General features: G+C 41.8%; 1 protein-coding gene across 1 annotated transcript in view; it reads left to right on the top strand.

Moving 5' to 3' along the window:
- Positions 1 to 25,906, top strand: part of LOC141114262 (zinc finger protein 281-like) — a 61,184-nt gene that overhangs the window by 14,775 nt on the left and 20,503 nt on the right. The window contains exons 2-4 of the mRNA XM_073607845.1: positions 13,573 to 13,698; positions 22,958 to 23,081; positions 24,592 to 24,675. Coding sequence (XP_073463946.1) covers positions 13,573 to 13,698; positions 22,958 to 23,081; positions 24,592 to 24,675 — 334 coding nt within the window. The remainder of the gene's footprint in view (positions 1 to 13,572; positions 13,699 to 22,957; positions 23,082 to 24,591; positions 24,676 to 25,906) is intronic.

Raw genomic sequence — 25,906 nt, 5'->3', positions numbered from 1 at the left:
GGGCCGCTGGCTTTACCGTTGTTTTTATGGTGCTTTTCTGGTGCTAGCAGGTGCTTTTAACCCCCACTAGCGGTCGAATAAAGGGCTTAAAGCGCCGAGGCACTTTGCAGGCGCTTCGGCGCTGCCCATTGATTTCAATGGGCTAACTGTTCTCATTGCTTTCAATGGGCAAGGGCGCTTTAGGAGCAGTGCTTGCAGGACTTTTTTCTCCCCAGTGTGAAAGCCCCCAGGCTTTTACACTGGGATTGCACAAGGCATTTTTCAGGCACTACAAGCTCCTGAAAAACGCCTCCAGTGTGAAAGGGGTCTTAACGTTTTTATATTCGGGTAATATGTGCAATGGCATTGCAGCCAATGGAGTTTACAGTTTTCTGTTTTATATTTTAAAGCTGCACTTCTGTTTGTCAAGAAGCAATTTTTTTTTTTTTTTTTTTAATACTGGATATTTTAGTTGTTTAAAACATGACTAAAACCATTCAGATGACTAAAATGGCAGTTTTGGTCAAAAGACTATGACTAAAACCAAATCAAAATTTGACGTCCAATCGAATTGCTGGACACAGGCTATCTGCACCCGGGGCTCATGTGATCACTTCTTAGGCAGTGACACGAGAATGGCCACGGTTAGCTGCAGGAGCAGGCAGCTTTCCAATGCTTGCCTCCCTCAGCTGATTGCCCGGGGTTTTTGCATGTTATCGGTGTGGAGTGCATTTGTAGGTGAGTGCACCCTAAAAGAGAAAAAGCCTTAAAAATCAAATACAGTCCCTACCTCTAAGAACTGGGAAGCTGCAATATATTGTTTTCTTTCATTTGTATACACTTTTTAAACCTTTGCCCTGATAGGGAGTATGTACTTCTACAGCTATTTGTTTATTCAGCAGACTAAATCACTCTTTAAGAAAATAAAAAGGGCAAAGCTGTGTGGGTCAAAAGAGCACAGCAGGTAACTTGGCTAAACAATAGGTTTCCTGCCTAGGTTATATCTACTTATCTGAGGTGTTTTTATACTGTCTTGCACAGTGTTGACTAGACAGTTTTGAAATAACATGTTATTGCATGGTGTACCCAACCTGACTAGCCATATCCTACCTGGTGGCTGCACAAAGTGCAATAATTGTGCTATTGCCATTTAAAAAAAAAAAAGGAAGGACGTATGAAGGTATGATGCAGGTGCTGCAATCAGTAATTGAACAGAAGCAATTCATGTCTCCAGGAGGTAGTAGCAGCAGCCAGCAATTGATAAACATTGGATGTTTTTGGCAAGGCCTATTGTCACTAATTTTGTTTTTCTCTTGTAAATTGCAATGCTCCGTAAAGGAGTTCTTTAGCCACAGAATACACTTTCATTTTATAACCTCAGCATTGTAATAGCAATACAAAAAAATTATATTTGACAGTCCAGTAATATAAGCTTTCTTGAAAAATCTCCTTACGTGTAGTAAGTGTTGCCTGTCTGCTGGCCATCTTTCTACAACTTCCTGGATTCCATGCATGCTTTGCAGCTCTGCTGTTTACTTTAAATTTAAGCACCACATATCCCATGGTACTTTGCTGCCTGGAAGTAGTGATTCCTGTACTGACCCCTCTTCTCAGCACCTCTAGTTCAGAAGGCAGGCTCTGCCAATTGTGTGACACAGCAGTGCCTACTCACAGGATATAATGAATAAATATCATAGAATTCAAGGGAGTAAATGTGTGGGATCTTCAAAAAGTAAGCTTACAAACTTTGAAATCAGATTAGTTTGCGTAAGCTAGAAATGAATTAGAACTTGGAGGATTGCTGTACTGAATTTAAAGTGGAATTCCAGGCTATACTTAAAGTGGTTGTGAGGGCAGAAGTTTTTTTTGTGTTTCGTTTTTTTTTTTTTTTTAACTTAAAGTGGATGTAAACCCTCTCCTATACCCAGTGAAGTGAACAGCCTCCGATGATACACAGAGATGAAATAATCTCCCTACATAAGTTTTACATGTATATCTGCTGTCTTCAGCTTGCTATATTCTTTAGAATTCTTAGACTGTGTTAGAATTTTTACTTCCTCATTCAGCAGTAGGAGTGGATTCTTGGCAAACACTGTGTGACAGCTGATTGGAGGAAAGGCACACACCCTCCCTCCACATAGGCAGAGACTTGTAGAGCTGTGCTGTGACAAGATGAGCTCTGCTAATCTATTTATAGCACCCACCCCAACACAAATTTCAGGCTGGTTTTATCTTGGTTGTCAAAGAACTTGTCAGAAGTTATGCTGATAACAGAAGAATGACACACACAGGAGTAAGGCCTCATGTACACTGCTACTGGTAAAAGAAGGTTTAGGAGCAGTTGGGCATTTTTTTTCAGCTGCCCCTGAACTGTCCTCTTATCTTATCAGTACATGTACACAGGGTCCTTTATAGTCATTTCTAGGCAGTTGAGTTTAGAAGCATTTTGTGGAAAGCAAAAAAATGGGATCAGACAGATGTTCAGAAGCATTTGAAACACCAAATGCCTGTAACAGCTTATAAACACTGCTAAACACATTTTGTTTACAGACATTTTCATGTTGAAAAAAAAATTAAAAATAATTTTTTTGTTACACGCTTCTATATGTAAACACGGATGTTTTTAGATGCTGATTTCTAGCTGTCAAGGTAAATTGTTGAGGTTGAACAACGTGCCATGTACATAAAGTGTTTTGGAGAGAGATAAGAAAACACTACAGATATGTGCCCAGCTCAAATTTAATGAATCGGGTTTACACTTTAATGCATTAGGATAAAAAGACATCTTTGTGCAGCAGCCCCCCAATACTTACCTGAACTCCCTCTCGATCCAGCTGTTAGACGAGAGACTCGGCTGCCTGGGACTCTCTCTCTCTCTCTCTCTCTCTCTCTCTCTCTCTCTCTCTCTCTCTCTCTCTCTCTCTCTCTCTCTCTCTCTCTCTCTCTCTCTCTCTCTCTCTCTCTCTCTCTCTCTCTCTCGAATGGCTGAGACTGCAACGAGGCGTCATTGGCTCCCTTTGCTCTTAGTAAGCTAATGAGGAGAGAGAGGGGGCGGGGCCAGGCTGCAGCTCCGTGTCTGAATGGACACAGGGAGCTGAAGCCTGGTCAGGTGCTGCCATAGCAAGCTGCTTGCTGTGGGGGCACTCAAGGGGGGGAGGGGCCAGGAGCACCAAAGAGGGACCCAAGAAGAGGAGGATTTTTATTTTTAACAGAAAAAAAACTTGAGACTTTAGTATCCCTTTAAGACCAGGCCTTTTTTTTTTGGCACTTTGTATTTACATGTAATATTCAGTATTTTTTGCTAGCGCCATTTACATCTAGGTAAACCGGAAGTGATGTAAGGTCATTGCTTCCTGTTCCCTATATCATAGCGACAAATCGGTTTTGGTCTCTATGGTCTGTTTGTCTCTATGGTCTGTTTGTCTCTATGGTCTGGTCAGTATGGTCCCAGTGGGATGCAACAGCCTGATAGACACCGAAGGTGATGGAAGGGGTTAGCTGGTAGGATTGCTTTTACAAGAGAGCCGACGTTTGGCTCTAAATAACTGTACCGGGATGATGCCTGCAACTACCAAGGGTGGAAGGAAAGAAAGTTGCTTTATTTTTCCATCAGCACTGAATCCCTCCTGCAGTGCTATTGTATTCTGCCGTCAGGGGGCCTTCCCTGCTTTCAGAACACAATGATTAGTGTTGCCAGCTATAGCCGGTAGCACTAATTGTTTGGGAAAACCCAACAGGCTGGTTGTACACAAGTCAATCGATAGATCGACTTGTGTACAACAGGGTACCCATACATGGATCAAAATTCAGCTGGTCCCTGCTGAACTTTGATCCATCTATGGCTGGCTTTGCTCTATCCAAAATAAAAAGTATTGCCTTTTTTGTTTTGCTTTACGCTGCATTCACACGTTATCGTGGGCGCAATCGCTGCGATTTTGTCCTAATGGCCGCAAAACACGGGGTGTGCTTGCGATGTCATTGCTTCTAATGGCACCCCAATCGTGCTGCGATTTAACTACGCAGTAAATTGCGCTGTGAGACGCTTACCGCTCAAAAGAAGCTCATGTTCCTTTTTGGAAGACAGCATTGTGATTTGCCGCGGAGCAGCAAAAAGTAGATGTGATTAAAGTAATAGCATTGCAAACGCTTCCCTCGTTTTGCGGCCATTTGAAATCGCCGGCGGCCATTGCGCCTGCGATCAAGTGTGAATGCAGCCTTAAGGGTTTGCAAAATGCCGGTGAGAGTTGACTGAATGTAGCATGTAGGACTTTTTGATGATGTATTGGTGAGAAAAACAGACCCAATTGAAAACAATAGATGATTAGTGATGTACCGAATGTGCCAAAAATTATCGCCTGAAAGAAAAAGTGTCGATAATGGCTGCCGAAAACGCCCACATTTTAGCACAATTTTTACCTTGCTTATGGTGTTTTTCATAGGTCATGTGACTCAAAGAAATGCATCAAAGCGCAACGTGTGCATTTTATGCGTTTTTGCTGCGTTTTCAATGGGGAGATTTTTTTTTTTGGTGCAGTTTGCAAAATATGCACCAAAAATTCAGCCGATTCAAAAGGTGCCAAAAAGACGAATAGTTTGGTTTTGGCATCCTGAATTTTTGGTAGCGCTATTTTCATTTCGGTGCACCGCTAATGATGATCCATTTTGTGTGAACAGACCTGGCAGAGGATAGATCTTAAATTTGAGATCAGGAGCTATTGACTGGGAATGTCCTAACAAGTCTTTACCCCGACCGCCACATACAACATTCATCAGCAATAGGCGTCTGGTGCCGTGTGTGATTACCATAATGTGCCTTTATACAAGCTTTCTATGGGGAAGAGTCGGCTTGATATTCCCGGCCCATTGCTATTATCCCAAGAAAGGCTTGTTTGTGTCGGGGGTTGTGTGCTGAGCCTATTCAAATGTGCATGTAGAAATGATCTTCTGGTGGTGAGTTTCTCACTAGAATAGGTAGATTTGCCTCTTAGGAATTGATGGTCATGTGAGGATGGTATAGATGTTACACAATCCAGCTATAGTCAGTGAAGGAGAATTCTCTAATGTTGGGCTAGCCAACAGGATGGAAAATGGTTTCCTTGAAGAGTGAATGTGGGTTTTGTTCAGGAAAGTCTGTTTACTCCAAAATCACGGTAAAAGGAAAAGATTGTTTGAAGTATTGTCTTTTGTCAAGTCTTCGAATGTATTTAGAACTTTCATAACGTTTTCAAACTAAAATTTACTAGTGTATGATCAGCTGTTGTCTGTAACTTTGTATGCATATTTTCTGTTTGCTGGCATTTGTCTGCAGTTTTTTTTTTTTTATTTCAATTCCTGTTTCTGTGATCTAAGTAACATAACAATGGTCTATTGTGGAAAGTTTGTTCGCGTGGCAGGTGTCACAACCTTAGAATTACTGGAAGCCACAGACGTTGGATGTCTTCAGCTAATGTAAATTGCCATTCACACATCTCCTGAGGCTTTAAGCAGCACAAACAATAGGCTCAATGGTTATCTCAGACCAGGCTTTTGTAATGTTCCAGAGCATTGTTCAATCAATAAATCTTTTCTTCAATCAGATCTAAAACAGTTGGCAGTCTCCCACTGTGCTATTTACAGCTTCTCAGGCTGTGATGTAGCCGTATGTTGGCTTCTTACTCAAGACTTGAAAGACGAGTGAGAGTCACAAAGATATACGTATCTCTTATTTTCTGGGTTGGAAGTTACCAAAGGTTATTACATTGATTGTTTTAGCCTATTTCAGACCTAGAATAGGGATCGCTGGTTGCAGACCTAGAATAGGGATCGCTGGTTGCAGACCTAGAATAGGGATCGCTGGTTGCAGGCCTAGAATAGGGATCGCTGGTTGCAGGCCTAGAATAGGGATCGCTGGTTGCAGGCCTAGAATAGGGATCGCTGGTTGCAGGCCTAGAATAGGGATCGCTGGTTGCAGGCCTAGAATAGGGATCGCTGGTTGCAGGCCTAGAATAGGGATCGCTGGTTGCAGGCCTAGAATAGGGATCGCTGGTTGCAGGCCTAGAATAGGGATCGCTGGTTGCAGGCCTAGAATAGGGATCGCTGGTTGCAGGCCTAGAATAGGGATCGCTGGTTGCAGGCCTAGAATAGGGATCGCTGGTTGCAGGCCTAGAATAGGGATCGCTGGTTGCAGGCCTAGAATAGGGATCGCTGGTTGCAGGCCTAGAATAGGGATCGCTGGTTGCAGGCCTAGAATAGGGATCGCTGGTTGCAGGCCTAGAATAGGGATCGCTGGTTGCAGGCCTAGAATAGGGATCGCTGGTTGCATGTTCTTTTGTAAAGGGTACTTGCATACAAAATGGATGCTGCATTTTGCTGGGTGGTTGTTGTCTGGCTTTAAAGGGTGCAATGGTTTCAATTGAGCTCTTATATCTCCATCTGGTGGATAGCATAACAATGGGCGCAAGTCATATGTGATATGGCACCTTTCTATAAATGTTTCTGTTCTTGCTTTTTAAGTGACTAGTGTTGCACAGTAACTTCTAGCAACCAGTCACAGGGGTGTGGATTTTTTTTTTTTTTAACTACTTGTCTGAGGGACTAAGACTGGCCATTCAATATTCAGTTTTCCTTTAGATTTGACCTCCATATTATATGGTTTTGTTAAATCTTAACGCTTTTAATTTGCTTGCAATCAGGCAGGCTCTTGTACTACATAGTTGAAAGGAAATTGAACAAGAACATTTGTATAATGTATGGCCAGTTTAAATCTGGGTCACAATCTACTTGTCCTGTTTCTAAAAAAAAAAAATCACAGCATTGAAAATATGAAAAGTTGATGCATTTTATTAGGCAGGTGTGCTTTTAGGAATGAACGGGGGCTTTTTTTTTTTTTTTTTTCTATAAAATTTCTTAGAAGCCCCAAACATATTTTTTAACACAGAGGCCCTAGATAATAAATTGGCTGGTGTTGCAATTTTTCATGTCGCACGTTGTTTGTGCAGTGGTTATTTATTTACAAATTTTTGGGAAAAAATACCCCTTTTTGAATTTATAATGGAGGGGAAGGAGGGGGACTTTATCTCTATCTATCCCAATTTTTTGGTAAAATAGAAAAGATGGTACGCAGAGTAAATAGATACAAAACATGTCATGCTTTAAAATTCCACATGCCCATGCAACGGCCAATTTTACTATTTATAGGCGACGCTTTAAAAGCCTTTACAGGTTACCACTTTAGATTTGCACATTTGGTCTGGTGCTAGATTTAATGCCCATGATCTGACATTCATGGTCATACCTCACTTGTGTGGGACGATCACCGTTTGCATGCATGCGGATCCAAAGCGTCTTTGCCTGGGGGGGACGGGCACCTACAATTTTTTTATTTTATTTATTTTTTTCACTTTTATTTTTGTCACAAACAATAGGCAGTGACAGGTATTTAAAAGCCCAGACCCCTCCTCTTCCCTTAGAAACATTTGGTCACGCCACATTTTTACCACTCCCCTTTCTTCTGCAGAGGCTGCTGCCAAGTGAATGGGGCCATGCTGCAACTACTGGCTTTCAAAGGTTAAATCAGGCAATACGACCGCTTCTCACTGTCTGTCATAGATCGTTTCAATGTTGGCCAGTTCAGCAGGGACCGGTTGAGATTCAAACCATCGACTTGCGTTACAGTTCATCGCACAGCAGTCAAATAACTTGTATGCTGCCTGTGCATTTTTGGTAAGTTGTGGTGCTTTAGGCAGCCTATTTAAATGAATGGGTTGCCCTAATGCAATGCGCATTAAAGTGGTTGTAAGCCCACTTTGAAAAAAAAAAAAAAGCAAAAAACGAACACCTGCAAGACAAATGCATAATGAGCTAATAAGCAGAGCATACTAGCTAATTATGTAATACTCACCTGAGGTCGAAGCCCTCGCTGCGGTGCCCATACAGGGCACTGGCTGGCAACATCACTTCCGGGTATCGCAGCTCCGGCGCTGAGATTGGCCGGAGCTGCATTGAAGTCACTCCCGCGCATGCGCGCGGTAACGGCACACTCTCTGAAGCAACGGCACATACGTGCCAGTGCTTCAGTTTGTGTCAGTGCGCCGATGACGTCGGCACATGCAAATACAGGGGATATCTCCTAACCCGTGCAATACCCGGGTAGCTACAGGTAAGCCTTATTATAGGCTTACCTGTAGCAAAAATTGGTCTGTAAGTACAACCACTTTAAGGCATGACATAATGAACGTTGATGCAAGTGTGCTAAAGCAGTGCAACAGTCCTAGATCAAAAATGTAGAAAATAGTTCAAACAAAGAGCAAATAGCTAGTCTGGGGAAGATGCTGTTATGCCCCATAACTGTGCGGAAACTGCACTTTCAAAATCAATGGTCTTTTTGACCAATTCTGAATAGGCTTGCATCGTCTGCTTGTCAAAGACTGGTGTTTCGAACAGGGTTTTTTTTTTTTTTTTTTTTTTTTAATCAAATGCATGATTTGGGCTTTTCTTTTACATTTCTTGTTTTTGTATGAAGAAGTTTTATTTTACATGGTGGTGTTCGCCTGCAGCGCACCAGCAACAGACACATGCAGCATCCAGCCCCGCTGCAGGAGCCTGTTAGGGCACTTTCACACTGAGGGCGCGGGGGCATCGGCGGTAAAGCGCTGCTAGTTTTAGTGGCACATTACTGACGCATTTTGAACGAATAAAGGGTTAATAGTCCCCGCAAAGCGCCGCTTCGGCAGCGCTACCCATGGATTTCAATGGGCAGGGGTGCTTTAGGAGCGGTGTATGCATTGCTCCTAAAGCACCTCAAAGATGCGGCTTGCAGGGCTTTTTTTTAACGTCTCACAAGCGCACCGCTCCAGTGTGAAAGCCCTCGGGCTTTCACATTGGAGTGACAGGAGAGGCGCTTTGCAGGTGCTATTTTTAGTGCCTGTAATGCGCCTCAGTGTAAAAGTAGCCTTTAGTGTCTACTCTGGCTGGACGGGTCTGAGTGGCATTTAGGGCCCGGTACATTTGTGGGTGAGGTCCCAGACATAACGGGAGGGATGGCAGCTGATTGGCCCTGTATGCAAGGAGCATAACTTGTATGTAAACCTAACAATGATCATCTCATCTAAAGAGATCAGCAGCACAGATGCAACAAAGGAGGAAAAACTTTGGTTTATATTTGCTGCTTTTTTTTTTTTTTTTTTACTGGTCTGGCCTACTATTTATGTTGGCTGGTGATTCTCAGAAGAATTTACTTGTTTTCTCTAGTTTTTGGCTACATCTTCTATCCGTCGTTTTTGTTGAATAGATAGCAAAGTTCTATTCTTGTGCTAGTTCATTAAAAGCATTAATAGTATATTCAGTGCACGCAGTAGATTACTGTTGATGGCCTGCGGCCATATTTCAGGTGTACAATCATTGAGTATGAATTTTTGTCCTAAATGAAGACCATTTTTCAGCTATTTTTATTCTTGTTAGACATCGAATGTTTAACCACTTAAAGCGGTTGTACCCGCACATGTCAAAAAAACCCTGTAAAGACATAATGAGCTGATATGCACCGCATACTAGCTCATTATGTAATACTCACCTTAGAACGAGGTCCCCGTATCGCAGCCCGGTCCACGCCGAGGGAGCTGACATTTTGCCCTCTGCGTTTTTCTTCTGGGTTCGCGGCTCCAGCACTGTGAGTGGCCGGAGCTACGTTGACGTCACTCCCACACATAACGCGCGAGAGTCTTCTTCCCGGTCAGGTCCAGCGGCGTCTGCCAGACCTTTAGCCAGCCATTCACAGCGCATGCGCCGCTGACGTCAGCGACTGTACACAAAGTAAATATCTCCTAAACCATAGATGTTTAGGATATATTCATTTTACATACAGGTAAGCCTTATACCCCGGTACAACCACTTGAAATCAAATGACATACCAGGTATGTGATTTGGCGGCAAGTTGTAAAGCTGAGTTCAGCCGCTTTGTAAAAAGTCATTTATTTATTTTTATTGCATTAAAATGTAAATGTGAGATCTGAGGTATTTTTGACCCCAGATCTCGCATTTAGGCTACTTTCACACTGAGGCGCTATAGCGCTAAAAATAGCACCTGTAAACCGCCTTTCCTGTCATTCACACTGGAGCGGTGCGATCACAGGACGTTAAAAAAAAAAAAAAAAAAAAAAAACGCCCCTGCCTATTGAATTCAATACTTTTAACCCTTTTTCAACCGCCAGCGGAACGCTCCCAGCTAGCAGCTGTAAAAGCGCCACTTAAAATAGCGGTGCTTTACCGCTGACGCCCCAGCGCCTCAGTGTGAAAGTGCCCTTAAGAGGTCCTGTCATGCATTTTTTTTTTTTTTTATCCTATTACAAGGGATGTTTACATTCCTTGTAATAGGAATAAAAGTGACCCAAACATTTTTTTTTTTAAAAAAGACAGTGTAAAAAAAAATTTAGAGCGGCCTGTCCCGCCGAGCTCGCGCACAGAATCGAACGCCTACGCAAGTCACGCCCGCATATGAAAACAGTGCTCAAACGACACGTGAGGAATCACCACAATCATTAGAGCGAGAACAATAATTCTAGCATTTGACCTCCTCCTCTCTAACTCAAAACTGGTAACCTGTAGAAAATTTTAAATGTCGCCTATGGGAGATTTTTAAGGGTCAAAGTTTGTCGCCATTCCACGAGCGGGCGCAATTTTTAAGCATGACATGTTTGGTATCAGTTTACTCGGCGTATTATTATTTTTCACAATATGAAAAAAAATTGGTAACTTTATTTTGATTAAAAGTGTATTTTTTTTTTTTCCCCCAAAATGTGCACTTGTAAGACCGCTGCGAAAATACGTGTAATGTTTTGGGGGCTCTAAGTAATTTTCTAGCAAAAAAATTGATTTTAACTTGTAAACACCAAGTCTGAAAAATATTTTGGATGAGTGGAGGGGAATTAAAACACACCTGTCAGGTTTTTATTTCTGTATTTTTGTCTGTGCCCGTTTACCATTGTCTGGAGTGAAAATTAATATTGGGTTGTTGCCAGAACAGCAATCAAGTGGAAATCTTCCAATGGGGATACTAGGACACTAGCACCAAACACCAGGTGAAATTTTGAATAGGGTTGCACAGATATTTTTATGATAGACGAGTACCAATACTTTCCGTCAAGTACTCAGATACCGTGTACCCATACTTTGCAATGCGATTTGCATTAATACAAAATAGGCGATTTGAACAGGACTGAGGTGCGATTCCTCTCCCAAATGCATGCAATTTCCCCCACCGCTCTTTTGTTTATTTAGAAAGGGTAAAGCGCCATCTAGTGGGCAGTTTATTAAACATTTGTATAACTCGCGTTACAGTGTTACTAAACCCACAATAGTAAAATCAGTCTCTATAGCAGGGGTCTTCAAAGTACGGCCCTCCAGTTGTTCAGGAACTACTATTCCCATCATGCCTCGTCATGTCTGTGAATGTCAGAGTTTTACAATGCCTCATGGGACGTGTAGTTCCACAACAGCTGGAGGGCCGTACTTTGAAGATTCCTGCTCTATATGCTGTAACGCATGCAATCCTCTGCATTGTTTAAAAAGGCTGTTTGATCCTGTCTTCTCTGATCCTCCCATTCTTCCACTGTCCCCAATCCATCTTCTGATAGTACAGAGCATTGGGAGGCGCTCACCACCTTTTTTAGTTTGTGTATTGCTAAAGAGTGTGTTTGTTTTGTGTTTTTTTGTTTGTTTCTCTTGGGAGAGTGCATGTGATCAGCACAGGGCCAATCAGCACTGTCCAGACAAGAGGGTTAGGAGTCATGCAGCCTCATAGGATAGTCGGAGGAAAATGAAAGCTCCTCCTACAAGCTTTAACCAGTGCTCAGCCAGACACTGATAGAAGTCGCAAGACTGCTATAAAGTGCTGATGAGAAAAGGTATTTAGCAGTTTATATTTACTAAAAAACTGCATTTCCATGTTCTGTGTACTGTGGGAGACCAGATATAGTGAATGCACTGGGTTTATTAACAGTTTTAAGTACATATCTGGTCAAATGCAAAATCTGCATAGTGTCCCGGTCCTGCCGATGATAGAAAATTACGGTCAGTGGAGATGCTCACAGAGCTTGAGAAGTTCTGGGACTCCTGTGGGTATAGGGAGGGAGTCATGTCCGCCTTTGTCTCCTCCAGCCCTGTGAGCATCTTCAGCAGCCGTTATTTTCTATCATCGGCAGGACTGGTACACCTGGCAGATTTTGAATTTGAACTTTACTTAAAGTGGAAGTCCATGCAAAAATTAAAATCCCTGCATCTGTAGACACCAGGGATCTAACACTATCCTCTCTATCTCTGTAAAGAAAAAAAAATTAGAATACATGCCTTTTTGGAAGCCGATCGGACCCGCTTGACTGGATCCCGCACTGAGCTGCAAGCCGCGGCGGGAGGAGGCGGGTGCAGAGGAGACGGATGTCAACGGAATCCCCATAGTAACTCTATGGGTGACGTCACTTCCCGTTCATTTCACAGCCCTTGTTGGCTGTGTCCTCTGTAGAGCTTCCACTGCTGGGGATCGGGTTGTTGTGGCTTCCAAAAAGGTATGTATACTCATTTTATTCTGTACAGAGATAGAGAGGATAGCGTTCAATCCGTGGTGTCTATAGATGCAGGGATTTTAGTTTTTGCATGGAATTTCACTTTAATGTGAGTTCTAAAATTTTTAATTAGCTGGCCACTAGATGGTGCTTTTACCTTTTTTTTTTATACAAACACAGGAGTGATGGGGGTAATGGAATGCGATTCTTTGTAGTGCGATTTCCGCTCATTCATTTTGTAGTGTCGCAAATTGCACCACAAAGGATCGGGAGCATTAGTACAAGTAGTTTTATGCGTGAAAATACTTTGTATCCGCACTTCGTATCCACACCGCTATCAGTGCAACCCTAATTTTGAACATACAGGGGCTTATGTATAAGAAGGTGCTAACAGGATTCCTTAGTGCTGATGCAGCAGCCAATCGCAATCCTTGTTGGATTTTCACAGCTGGACTACAGAAATCGGTGAAGCTGATTGGTTGTTGGGATCAACAGTATTTTTCTTGACCACCATCTTCATGCATAATCCCAACATAATTTGGCTCCCATGGTTTGTGTATGTTATCAGTAAAGTTGTGTCGGACTTTGTGAGACCTTGGGGAGAATTATAAAAAAAAAAACAAACACATTTTTTGCTCAGCTGGTGCGCAGGCATCCGCTTCCAATGTGGATTTTTTAAGTGCTGTGTGGAAAATATGAAAGAAGCTGATTGGCTCTAATGGGCAAAGTCTTTGAGATAAAACATGTCCTGGACACTTCTATTAACCCCCTCCCAGTTGTGCGTTACTCATCTAACATCATTTAAACTTGTTGGGCATTTAAGAAAGTTGACAAGTAGGCAGTTCCATTGTTTTACTGAAAATGCATAATGGTATCTCATGAATGATAAAGAAAAGCCAACATAATATCAGTAATGCGCATGCATTGCATCGAAATGGCTCAGCCAGTACAAGTTTTTCAGTTTCTCCCTTTATGTTGTGTAAATGAGAAAAAAAAATTAGCCTTCACAAGTTGATTCTGTAAGAATGTTAAAGCTTATCGTCCACCTGTTTTCTCACAGCTGTTCTTAAGAACTGAAAGAAATGGCTTTGATCCAAAACAAACTTCATCCATGAAGAAGGCCAGGCGTCCAAGCTCAGAAGCTCAGGAAGCAAAATCCAAACGCAGGCGGAGCGACTCCTCTAAAGTAAGAGCATTCCTGTGCTTCTACCACTGTGGTCATTGCAAATGTCCTAATCTGAGACTTAAAGCAGAACTCCAGGCAAATATAATTGCAGAATTATATAGAGCTAGAACCAGATATATAAGCACCTTTTTTCTTCTATCTGCAGGCATCTACTATGTGCACAGTTTAAAAGCCATCTGATAATGGTACCCATCCAGTGACTAATGGTTGAAGCTTTTCTTCCTAAAGCTGTCATAAACTGTTCGAATTGAATATCGGCCGTTTCAGCAGGGACCAGCTGAGACGGTTCAAACCCATGTATAGGCAGGCTGATTGTACCCAAGTTGATCAATGCAATTATTGCCAGCGTATATAGTCGCTAGCAATAATCTGTGTGTTTTCCCAGCTGGACTTCTCATCACAGTGCCTCCTATACAGTGCAGTCACCTTTATATCATTTAACCTCTGCGTCCCCTGCACAGGACCCCTGCCTTTAACAGGGCAGAGGATTTACTCAGTCCGTGTTTCCTCTCCCGGCTCCCCTGTCCACCGGATGATGTCATCCTATCAGCAGAGCAGGGGGCTAAAGTAGCTCAGGAGCCATTCAGATCTGCAGCTCATTCCGCCCCTTGCCCTGCTGATAGGATGACAGTGGCAGGTGGGGGGGCCAGGAGAGGGGACGGGGCATGGTCGCATAGCGAGGTGAGCGGCGAGCCTGATCTGTGATAGCCCTGTGCAAACTGCAGTCGCAGCTCACCTCCTGCTGTGCGGCCTGGTCATCAACAGGCCACAGAACGACACCTGTCCATGGCCCAGGGGTTGGAGACCCCTTATATTGAGAATTATACAAGCCAATCATAAAGATATGCTATCAATAGTCGGACTGCATTAAAAATAACTGGATTAAGGGATGTTCCTATTTGCCTGGTGTTCATATTTAAAGCAGTATTCAACCCAAACGCAAACCTTTTTTTATATTACAGCTTACCGGATCTTAGATGTGTTGTCTGCATACGTTTTTTCTTTTTAGGCTTTCCTTCTGTATTCATCTGGTGATCCAGTAAGTTTGTTTTTTTCAAAAGAACACGCTCTCTTCCAGATGGATCAGTGTACAGGAATGAGACATACCATTCAACACTGACCGGGGGGTGCCTGTAATGATTAACTTTTAAAACCGTTCTCCCAAAAGAGAAAAAAAAATGGTTAAAAATGTTTCAATGGGAACACAACTGTATAAGAGGAAATATTCACTTTGGACAGATATTCTCAATTCCTGGCTACAAGGTTGGAAGTAAAGAGAAACTTCCCGAAGATTAGTTAACCACCCCTCCCCAAAAAGTATATATTTTCTGAAAGCAGAAACCCTGGAGAATGCAATGGTGCTAGTTGCAATTTTCTTTGTCGCATATCAATACACGTTTCTCCAATGTAAATTTTCTGTAAAAAATACACAAGTTAATTTTAGTGCACACAAATATAGTATATTACCCAATTTCTTGGTAAAACACAAAAGCTGAGCTTGCAATGAGTATACAGATACACTATGTATCAAAAATTGTGCATGCCTGTGAACTGGCGACTAACTTTAGTACCCCGAAATGTCCATAGCTGAGACTTTAAAAGCCTTTGCAAGTTATCAATTTAGCGTTAACCGTGAATGCTGATCTTGGAGTAATTGCTCTCACTACAACAGTGGTGATGTAACGTGTAGTGCAAGTGTCCTTTTCGTTTGTCGGCGCATTCGCCATATTTTTAGTGTGTGTGTGTTTTTTTTTTTTTTTTGTTTTTTTTTTTTTTATTATATTACTCTTGCAGAATACTGTTTGATTCGTGACTGCATTGTGGAAGATTTGGTCCTGTAGAGCAGGACAGTAAAATTAATTTTGGAAATGGTTATCAGGATCTAATTTGTCTGCTTAGGTCTATATATACCATGCACCCTACTGCTTCATGATCTAAGTAAAATCACTTTAAAGTAAAGTCCACTTTTTAACTTGTTCCTACAAGTAGGCATATAATAAGGCTTACCTGTAGGTACGGTGAAAATCTCCTAAACTTGCACTGTTTTTAGAGGATATTCACACAGGATACAGCCAGTGATGTCACAGGCACATGCGCTCTGAAGGAACGGCACACCTGTGACATACTTTCAAAGCTTTGGCCATTCATATAGAGCCAGAGCTCATGAAGATTGAAGTGCTGGGGAGCTGTGACAGCTCTGCACTGGAGGGCTCTGTGTGCAGGTAAGACTATCATAATGGACTAGTATGCGGTGCATATTCGTACACTCATGGCCAAAAATATTGGGACCCCTGCATTTGTCAGATAATGCACCACTTCCCCCAGAGAATTGTTGCAATTACAAATGTTTAGGCATTCTTGTTTTTCTTTTGTTTGTATTGGTATGACATACAAACGTGGAGAAACAAAAAGCGAAATCTGACACAATCCATGCAAAACTCCAAAAATCGACTGGACAAAATTATTGGCACCGTAATGTAATATTTGGCAGTACACCCCTTGGAAAAAAAATAACTGAAATCCACCACTTCCTGTAACCATCCATGAGTTTCTTACACACCTCTACTGGAATATTGGACAACTCTACTTTTTGCCAACTGCCCCAGGTCTCTCAGATTGGAAGGGTTCCTTTTCCCAACTGCTGTTTTGAGATCTCTCCACGGGTGCTCTATGGAATTTAGTTCTAGACTCATTGCTGGCCAGTTCAGTACTCTCCAGTGCTTTTGTTTTAAACTATTTCTGGGTGCTTTTTGATGTGTGCTTTGGGTCATTGTCCTGCTTTAAGACCCATGAACTCTGACAGAGACCCAACTTTCTGGCACTGGGTCTACATTGCACCCCAGAATTCTTTGGTAGTCTTTAGATTTCATAATGCCATGCACACTGTCAAGACATCCAGAGCCTGAAACAGCAAAGCAATCCCAAAACATCAGTGAACCTCCACCATGTATGACTGTAGGGGACTGTATTCCTTTCTTTAAAGGCCTCATTTCTTTTTCTGAAAACAGTAGAATGATGGGCTTTACATTCTCCCAAAAGGATTTTGGCTTCCTCAGGTAATTTTGGCAAACTCTTTTGATTAACTTTTTTTTTATTTTTCGTCCACATCCAGGGAGATTCGCTACAGTGCCATGGACTGTAAACTTCTTGGCAGTGTTGCACACAGTGGACCCAAGAACATTAAGACCTCTGGAGATGGACTTGTAACCTCGAGATTGTCCATGCTTTTCTCAATTTTTGTTCTCAAATTCTTTGCTGCTCTTTCTCTTTGTGCTTGGTGTGGCACACAGACGCACAACAGAAAGGTTGAGTCAATTTTCATGATTTTAACTGGTTGGCGGTGTGATTTTTATATTGTCAGCACCTGTAATTGGTACAGGTGAGTTTAATTTACAAATTACAGGAGCATCACAAACTTGGAATGCAATTTATTTCTTACGATTTTGATAAGGTGCCAATAATTTTGTCCAGTCCATTTGGAGTTTTGCCTGGAATATGTCAGATTTGGCTTTTTTGTTTCTCCACTTTTTGTTTTGTCACACCAATACAAACAATAAAAATAAACATAATGCTTAAACATTTGTAATTGCAACGATTTTAAATTTAGTATTTTTTGCTAGAAAATTACTTAGAACCCCCCCAAAATAAAAAAAAATCTCTCTATCTATCTATCTATCTATCTATCTATCTATCTATCTATCTATCTATCTATCTATCTCGATGCAATATATTTTCTGTCGCTCTGTATTTGTGCAGTCTATTTGCCACGTAAATAGATACCCAACATGTCACGCTTTAAAATTGCGCACGCTCGTCGATTGGCGACAAACTGCGGTACTTAAAAAATCTCCACAGGTGACACTTTAAACATTTTTTACAGGTTACCTGTTTAGAGTTAGAGGAGGTCTAGTGCTAGTATTGCGATTGCGGTGATACCTCATGTGTGGTTTGAACACAGTCTACATATGTGGGCCGAACTTATGTATGCGTTTGCTTTTGTGCGCAAGCTTGGAGGGACAGGGTGCTTTCAATTTTTTAATTTTTAATTTTTTTTTTTTTTTTATCACTTTTTTATTCCTATTACAAGGGATGTATACATCCCTTGTAATAGAAATAAGCATGAAAGGGCCTCTTTATTATGAGAACTTTTACACTTAAAAGCAATAAAAAAAAAAAAAAGTAACTTTTCCTTTTTATGAGATGAAAAAAATCATTCCTTCCTTTTTAAGGTCGGTAAAGGTCTGGTATGATCGGGGAGGGCACCTCTCCCGCTGCCTCTAAAAGTGATCCTGTGGCGAATCTGCCACTGGGATCACTTTTATGTGAAAGAGAATCATCCACAGTATAAAAAAAAACACCAGGGTTATGGCAGCTAGCTGCTGCCATAACAACGGTATATAACGTTGAAGTAATGACGTATATGTAAGTGTGTGTGTGTGTGTGTGTGTGTGTGTGTGTGTGTGTGCGCGCGCGCGCGCGCTCGCACACACAGGATGGTCTTGAAGTCGTTAAAGTGATTTTTTTCCTTCCCTTTTTTTTTTTTTTTTAATAACAAACATGTTATACTTCCCTCCTCTGTGCAGTTGGTTTTGCACAGAGCAGCCCATATCCTCCTCTTCTCAGGTCCCTCTGCTGCTCTTGGCTCCTCCCTCCTATCGAGTGCCCCCACAGTCAGCTTACTATGGGGGCACTGGAGCCGAGTCACAGCTGTGTGTGTGTTCATTCATGCACAGCCTGACCCGGCCCCACCCCTTGGGGCTCAGGTTGGTATTAGGGGGTGCTGGGGAGGCTACTACACACAAGGTTTTTTATCTTCATGCATAGAATGCATGAAGATAAAAAACCTTCTGCCTTTACAACTCCTTTAAATCTTCCGGGGACACAATTTTGTTTTTTCTTTTTTTTTTATTGTGGCAGTTTGCTACAGTTTTTAATTTTTTTTTTTTTTTTTTACACCTATTATTACTACCTCGTGAGTAAGTATAAAGTTCTTTACATTACAGCTAGCCCTCCAGGTCATTTAGAAAGATGGGACCAGATGCATGTGTTACTTTGTTCCATGGGGAATTGGTAGGTGTAAAGAAATGTAAAGTTCACCACGGTCTTCAGTCAGCTCTAAACACAGGATTAACCAATTTTTACAGTTTGCATTTGGCTGACAGCTGAAATTTGAGTATGAAAACTTTAAGGCCCTGTACAAACAATGAAAAGTACCGTACACATTTGATTATTTTGCTGTCCTGACCTAGAATATCTGCTTTTCCAGAAAAGATGCGAACCAGCAAAGAAGATATAAATACAGTAAAACCTTGGATTGCGACCATAATTCGTTCCAGAAACATGCTTTTAATTCAAAGCACTCGTATATCAAAGCAAATTTGATATATTTGATAGAAAAAATGGAAGCTCAGATTAGTTCCACCACCATTTCTTCATAAGTCCTTCAGTTTATAGTCCATATAAAAAGATTTTAGCAATGTGATAGGTTGTGTAAGCAAAAAAATGTCCATCCACAAATGACAGGCTCCACAAGGGGATTAGAAGCAGGAGCCACAGAGTATAACAGAGAAGAGAGGCGCCTCTAAAAGAGGCACATCTAAGTATGCAGGCATCCGGGGTAAAGCTGTCCACATAGACCATCCTCCGCACCGTCTGCTCTCACCGCTGTCAGTCTGCGATCTTGACCGGGAAGACTACCCTGCAGTAGAGTGATTTGAAAGCGAGGCTTGAACCGCTCGTGGAGCGCAGAGTGGAAGGGATGACGTCAGAGGACAGCTTTACCCTGGATGCCTGCATATTTAGATGTGCCTGTTTTAATCATCAACCATGTGAGTTGCTAAATGTTGTACCTTCATTAAATGTAACCATTTTGCTACACTTAGAGGTGCCTCTCTTCTCTTATTTTCAGGTGTGACATGATAAATGAGCAATGTCTTGATATACAAGTAGCATCAAGTCAAAATTTATAAAAAAAAATTAGCTTGTTTGTAAAACACTCTGACCAAGTTACTCTCTCAATCCAAGGTTTTACTGTACATTTGTTGACATTTTAATTTGTTTGAAAAGTGTCGGGTTCTAGAGAGCCTTTCTGCGTGAACCTCCAGTAGCCCAAAAAATGTGGAAGTGCAGCTTGTGTCAGCCACACAAACGCACACATTCTGAGCTGCACTACAGCTTTTTCAGCATGCATCAGGGGTAGGCAACCTTTTAAAGAGGTGGTGATCTACCTGAACAACACAAGGGAAGTCCAAGATTCCCGGGCACTGTGTTGCCCAATGTCACCACCTCACACCTGATTTAAACCTCTAATTGCCGTACTGCCTTGTCACAAACGTGTGTATTGCACGGCAGTCATGTGTTTAAATCGGGTGGCGATGAGGCAACATATCGCCACCTCATCAACTGTCAACACACTCAGATCGCTTTTCCGCACGCACTCAAATCGCTTTCTAGAGTAACAGCAGTGCCTGCTGCTCCTATGAATGAGCCCGTGGTTTCATTCAGCAGTGGCACCCTTAGGGCTCCTTCATACATAAAGTTGGGGGTGGTAATACAGCAGGATATAATGGAGGTGTATGGTTAAGCGCAGCTAACCCACAGGAAAGCTGTAGGTACATTACACCCGTAGAGAGGGTAAACCGCAGCACATCAGTGTGAAAGCAGTTCTTTACTATTATGCCCAGTGTAGTGCTGTACGCTGACATGAAGATCTCCTCTTTCCTGCTGCTAGCACCACTCTGGAGATCGCTAGCCGGAATAAGAGGCAGAGTGCAGTTGGTATAACTCCGCATGGGACAGGAGCCAGCACTACAGAGGAGACTTATGCAGCTCTTGCTCCCTTCTACAGCTCCAACTTTACAAGTAGTATCTCTAAAATTGCACTCTGATGCTCTGGAGTGGCAGGTCAGCAAGCCCAGACTGTGATCTACCAGTCACCTGTCTGCGATCTAATTCTAGATCACGATCTATGGGTTGCAGACCCCTGGCATAGATAATACACAACAATGATTTTCCTTAGGAAACAAATTGCTAACTACATTCAACACTGCAGAGGAGATGGCAGTTGTGAAATTCCATCTACCCTCATGTTAAGATTATCAGTTGTCTATTGTCAGAAGAATTGAACATTAGTCTTGCTTGTGGTCTCCCTGTGACTGATCTTTTCCTTATTACTGAATGACCATGTCTGAGATGCCACTCTGCTGACTTTTTTTTAATCTGATGACTGATGGAAAAATATTCAAGCAGCAGCATGAGAGGTGTAACAAAAACAAATCCGTTGAATAAATAAGTCATAAGCAAAGTGATCCTTGCTTGGCAGGTCCTCAGGTTCCACTTTCTCTTTAGCAAGTAGAACCGTGAGTAGCGGCATCACCAAATCTCGCTTCATATCTGAGACTCGCAGTCGGAGTTGTATAGTTCCTTAGATCTCACACTGCAGGTATAAATATGAGACTCGAGGCACAAGAAGTACACTGCTATTTTTCAGGAGAAATTCAAGACAAAATTTAGCTTTTTGAAGGTACTCGTTAAACAAATAGCATTGCTAGGATATTCCCTATAATATAGCATATCTTTGCACTTTTGGTTCACTTTACCGCTTGCCGACCGCCTCACACTAATATACTGCGGCAGAAGGGTGCGTACAGGCAGAATCAAGGTACGTTGCCCTTTAAGAGGTGGCCTGCGGGCGCGTGCACACTCTGTGGGTCGGGGGACATTGATTCCGCGGGGACACCCGCGATCGTCTCACGGACAGAAAGAACGGGGAGATGCTAATGTAAACAAGCATCTCCCCATTCTGCCTAGTGATCGGGAGCAGAGATCAGTAACGTGCCACACACAGCCCCCCCCCCCCCCCCCACACACACTCACACAGTTAGAAACACTCCCTAGGACACACTTAGTCCCTACACTGCCACCTAGTGGTTGATCCCTTCACTGCCAGTGTCGTTTACACAGGAATCGGTGCATTTGTATAGCACTAATTGCTGTATAAATGACAGTGGTCCCAAAAATGTCCGATGTGTCCGCCATAATGTCGCAGTCATGATAAAAATCGCTGATCGCCGCCATTACTAGTAAAAAAAAATAAATAAAATATTAATAAAAATGCCATAAAACCATCCCCTATTTTGTAAACTCTATTACTTTTACGCAAACCAATCAATAAACTCTTATTGCGAATTTTTTTTTTTTTTTTACCAAAAATATGTAGAATACATATCGGCCTAAGCTGAGGGGAAAAATGTTTTTTTTTTTTTTATATATATATATATATATATATATATATATTTATTTATTTTTGGGGGATATTTATTATAGCAAAATGTAAAAAAAAAATGCATGGTTTTTTTTTTTCAAAATTGTTGCTCTTTTTTTTGTTTATAGCGCAAAAAAGAATAACCGCAGGGGTGTTCAAATACCACCAAAAGAAAGCTCTATTTGTGGGGAAAAAAAGGACGTCAATTTTGTTTGGGAGCCACGTCGCACGACCGCACAATTGTCAGTTAAAGCGACGCAGTTCCGAATCGCAAAAAGTGCTCTGGTCAGGAAGGGGGTAAATTCTTCCGGGGCTGAAGTGGTTAAGGCCCCTTTCACAGGGGCGGGATCCATTTTTCTCAATGGCGGATCTGTCCACTGAGTGGGTGGATGACAGGTCTGTGTTCATGCCGCTTATGCAGAGTGGACACAGACACAGCCCACTCCGCTGTGTGGGCAGTTGGCTGTAAATAGGCTGGCTGTCTATTTACACCTGGCTACCTTCCGATTTGATCCTGCCAGACAGAGAGGAGCGGATCCTCTTCTATTAATTTTTGCCGGATCGGATTAGCGGTAGGCAAGTATAGACGCACAAGTCCACTTACATCTGCTGCTGCATAGAGAAGAATGGGAGGGTCTGATTGGGTCCATCTGAAAAATGGACATGTGGACCCGATCGGACCACTCGTGTGAAAGGGGCCTAAGGCATGTTATGGGGTGGATTAGGAATACAGATCCTTCTACTATGTTTTGGTAATTTCCCATTTAGTATCCTCTTAGGTGTCTGTCCGATTCTAGCTTTGTTGGTACCCGATCCAGTACAGCACTGTTCTTTGCTGCTATATGCTGTGTTGTGTATGAGCCTCACTCGTGTGTGTCTGTCTGTCTGTCTGTGTCTGTCTGTCTGTCTGTCCTAACTGCATGTACAAGTCAGCCACCGTAAAGTTTTCAGCTGGATTCAGCAGGTTTCTGATTGCATTTCTTTTTTTCCTTCCAGTCATTAGGTTGTGATGGTGAAGCTGCTAATCTGTCTCCAAATCAGAAACCTCATATATGTGAACATTGCAGTGCTGCTTTTAGGAGTTCCTATCATCTACGCAGGCATGTGCTGATACACACAGGTATGTTAATTGTCCTTTAAGCTGCTTCAGATGATGACAAAGAGATCTTGGACATCTGTGGTTTGTCTGTGGCTGCATGTCTAGCCTTGTTTCTTTTTTTGTATATCTCTTTATATGTATGTATTATATTATACATTATATGTATGTTTAACTGGGACTCAAATATCAATTAAACAATGTATGTTCTAAAATGTATCGTGTTCAATACTGTTAGCACAATATTCTCATAATCCTACACCTCCTACAACCAGACTGTGTGCTCCCCACTATGCATGTGCAAGATCAGTTTAGTAACCTCTTGGGACATGTCACATGTCCCAGGAGGTTAAAGGCGGAGAGTGGGTGGCAGGGGGTGAACTTCTGCAATTATTGCCTAGGTGAGACTTAAAGAAGTGGGAGTTGGGTACCTTTCAGAAAAATTCAGTGAACCTTCCATTTTTGATGGATGGTTCACTTTACATGAGTAACGATAAACACATTCAACTTGCTCCGAGCTGCCGTCAGCACATTTAATTCAGCAAGGCGGCTTGTACGTCGCTTCGTGCAGTAGCCTCTGGGGGCATGCGCCAGCTGATTGGACAGAGGGGGAGCCAATCAGCGGGCCACCCGTGATCGTTCCCCAAGAGAGGCAGAACAGCGATCTGCCTATGTAAACAAGGCAGATCGCCGTTCTGACAGGGGAGAACATAGAGATCTTGTGTTCCTGGCACACGCACACACACGCACACAGTTAGCAAGTACCCACTAGGGACACATTTAACACTTTGATCGCCCCTGATGTTAACCCCTTCCCTGCCGGTGTTTGGATGCTGCAATGTCGCAGTCCTCCTAAAAATCACTGATCGCCGCCATTATTAAAAATATCCTATTGTTTGCAGACGCTATCGCTTTTGCGCAAACCAATCAATATACACTTATTGGGATTTTTTTTTAACCAAAAATATGTAGCAGAATACATATTGGCCTAAATTGATTAAGAAATGGGCCATTGTCGTATCGCAATGGCTCATGAAGGGGGTATAACCTTCCGGACCTGAAGTAATTAAACAGAAGTAATTGGTAGAAAGTCTGTCATTTAGTTCTATAGTACAGGAATAGGGGAAGATATATTTACATAGACCAGCTTGTTTGGTGTTGATGCATAGCCCACCTTTCCAGCCATTATTCCCTGCCTCCAAACTCACAAGGCTTTCGGAACCTAGAGATCTGAGCAGCCAGGCCTGCGGAGGGAGGGAAGTTGCTTACATCACAATATGATCGGATGACTAGGAAGTCTGGACTACCTTTTAATGCTGACTTGGTACTGCTATGTGCTGTATATAATATAGTGTAGCAGAGACCAGTTGTTTACTTGGGTCTAGAACACGTATGACATGGAAAAAATTTCCACGTCTACTGTCAGAAAGTCAGTCTCTTTAATGAGAAGAATTGAATTTTTTAAAGGTTGTACAATGGATGCAAACATAATTATTCATTCCAAATACAACTTCCTTTTGCATTCTTTTTATAGGTGAAAGGCCATTTCAGTGCAGTCAATGCAATATGAGCTTCATTCAGAAGTATTTGCTACAACGACATGAAAAGATACACAGTGGTATGTATAAAAAAGGGTTTGTGAAGGCTACTTATGGAAGAATTGCAATATCACCTAAATGGAAACAAGCTTTGACACCCCAGACTACACATATCAAAAGAATTCCAGTGAGCTAGATTTTATACTCGTTGCTCCTGTCCTGGAGATGGTAAAGCACACATTTCCTGTCTTTTTCTTTAGATGAAAGGAATGCCTTTTTTTTCTCCTATTTTGTGACTCATCTTTTTAGCATAAATAGGGAAACGTCTTTATTGAGACTTGCTTTTCAGCTGGCATGTAATGAGTCCATTACAGAAGTATATTTGGTAATTTATGCACATATAATTATACTAAGCTTCCCTTGTTCAATACTTGAGTTGCATTATAAAGAAAATGTATGTGTGTGTGTGTGTGTGTGTATATATATATATATATTTTCCATTAGTGGTTTCTGAAAATCCTGGTATGTTCGTGTAACATTAACCACTTCAAAACCAGCCTCGTTTTGGATTTTAGGTGTTTAAGAGTTTAAAACAGGTTTTTTTGCTAGAAAATTACTTAGAACCCCCAAACATTATATATTGTTTTTTTTCTAACACCCTAGAGAATAAAATAGCGGTCATTGCAATACTTTTTTTTGCACCGTATTTGCGCAGCAGTCTTCTAAGCGCACTTTTTTTGGAAAAAATTCACTTTTTTTGAAAAAAAAAAATAAGACAACAGTAAAGTTAGCCCAATTTTTTTTTATATTGTGAAATATAATGTTACGCCGAGTAAATTGATACCCATCATGTCACGCTTTAAAATTGCGCCCGCTCGTGGAATGGCGTCAAACTTTTACCCTTAAAAATCTCCATAGGCGACGTTTAAAAAATTCTACAGATTGCATGTTTTGCGTTACAGAGGAGGTCTAGGGCTAGAATTATTGCTCTCACTCTACCGGTCGCGGTGATACCTCACATGTGTGGTTTGACCACCGTTTTCATATGCGGGCGCTACTCACGTATGCGTTCGCTTCTGCGCGCGAGCTCGTCGGGACAGGGCGCTTTAAAACTTTTTTTTTTTTTTTTTTATTTATTTTACTTTATTTTATTTATTTTTTCACTGTTTTTTAAAAAAAAAAAAATTTGGATCACTTTTATTCCTATTACAAGGAATGTAAACATCCCTTGTAATAGAAAAAAGCATGACAGGTCCTCTTAAATATGAGATCTGAGGTCAAAAAATCCTCAGATCTCATTTAGACTAAAAT

The sequence above is a fragment of the Aquarana catesbeiana genome, linkage group LG12 (genome assembly GCF_042186555.1).
Source record: "Aquarana catesbeiana isolate 2022-GZ linkage group LG12, ASM4218655v1, whole genome shotgun sequence".
In the NCBI taxonomy this organism is placed as follows: Eukaryota; Metazoa; Chordata; class Amphibia; order Anura; family Ranidae; genus Aquarana; species Aquarana catesbeiana.
This window is presented reverse-complemented; position numbering and strand designations above follow the sequence as displayed.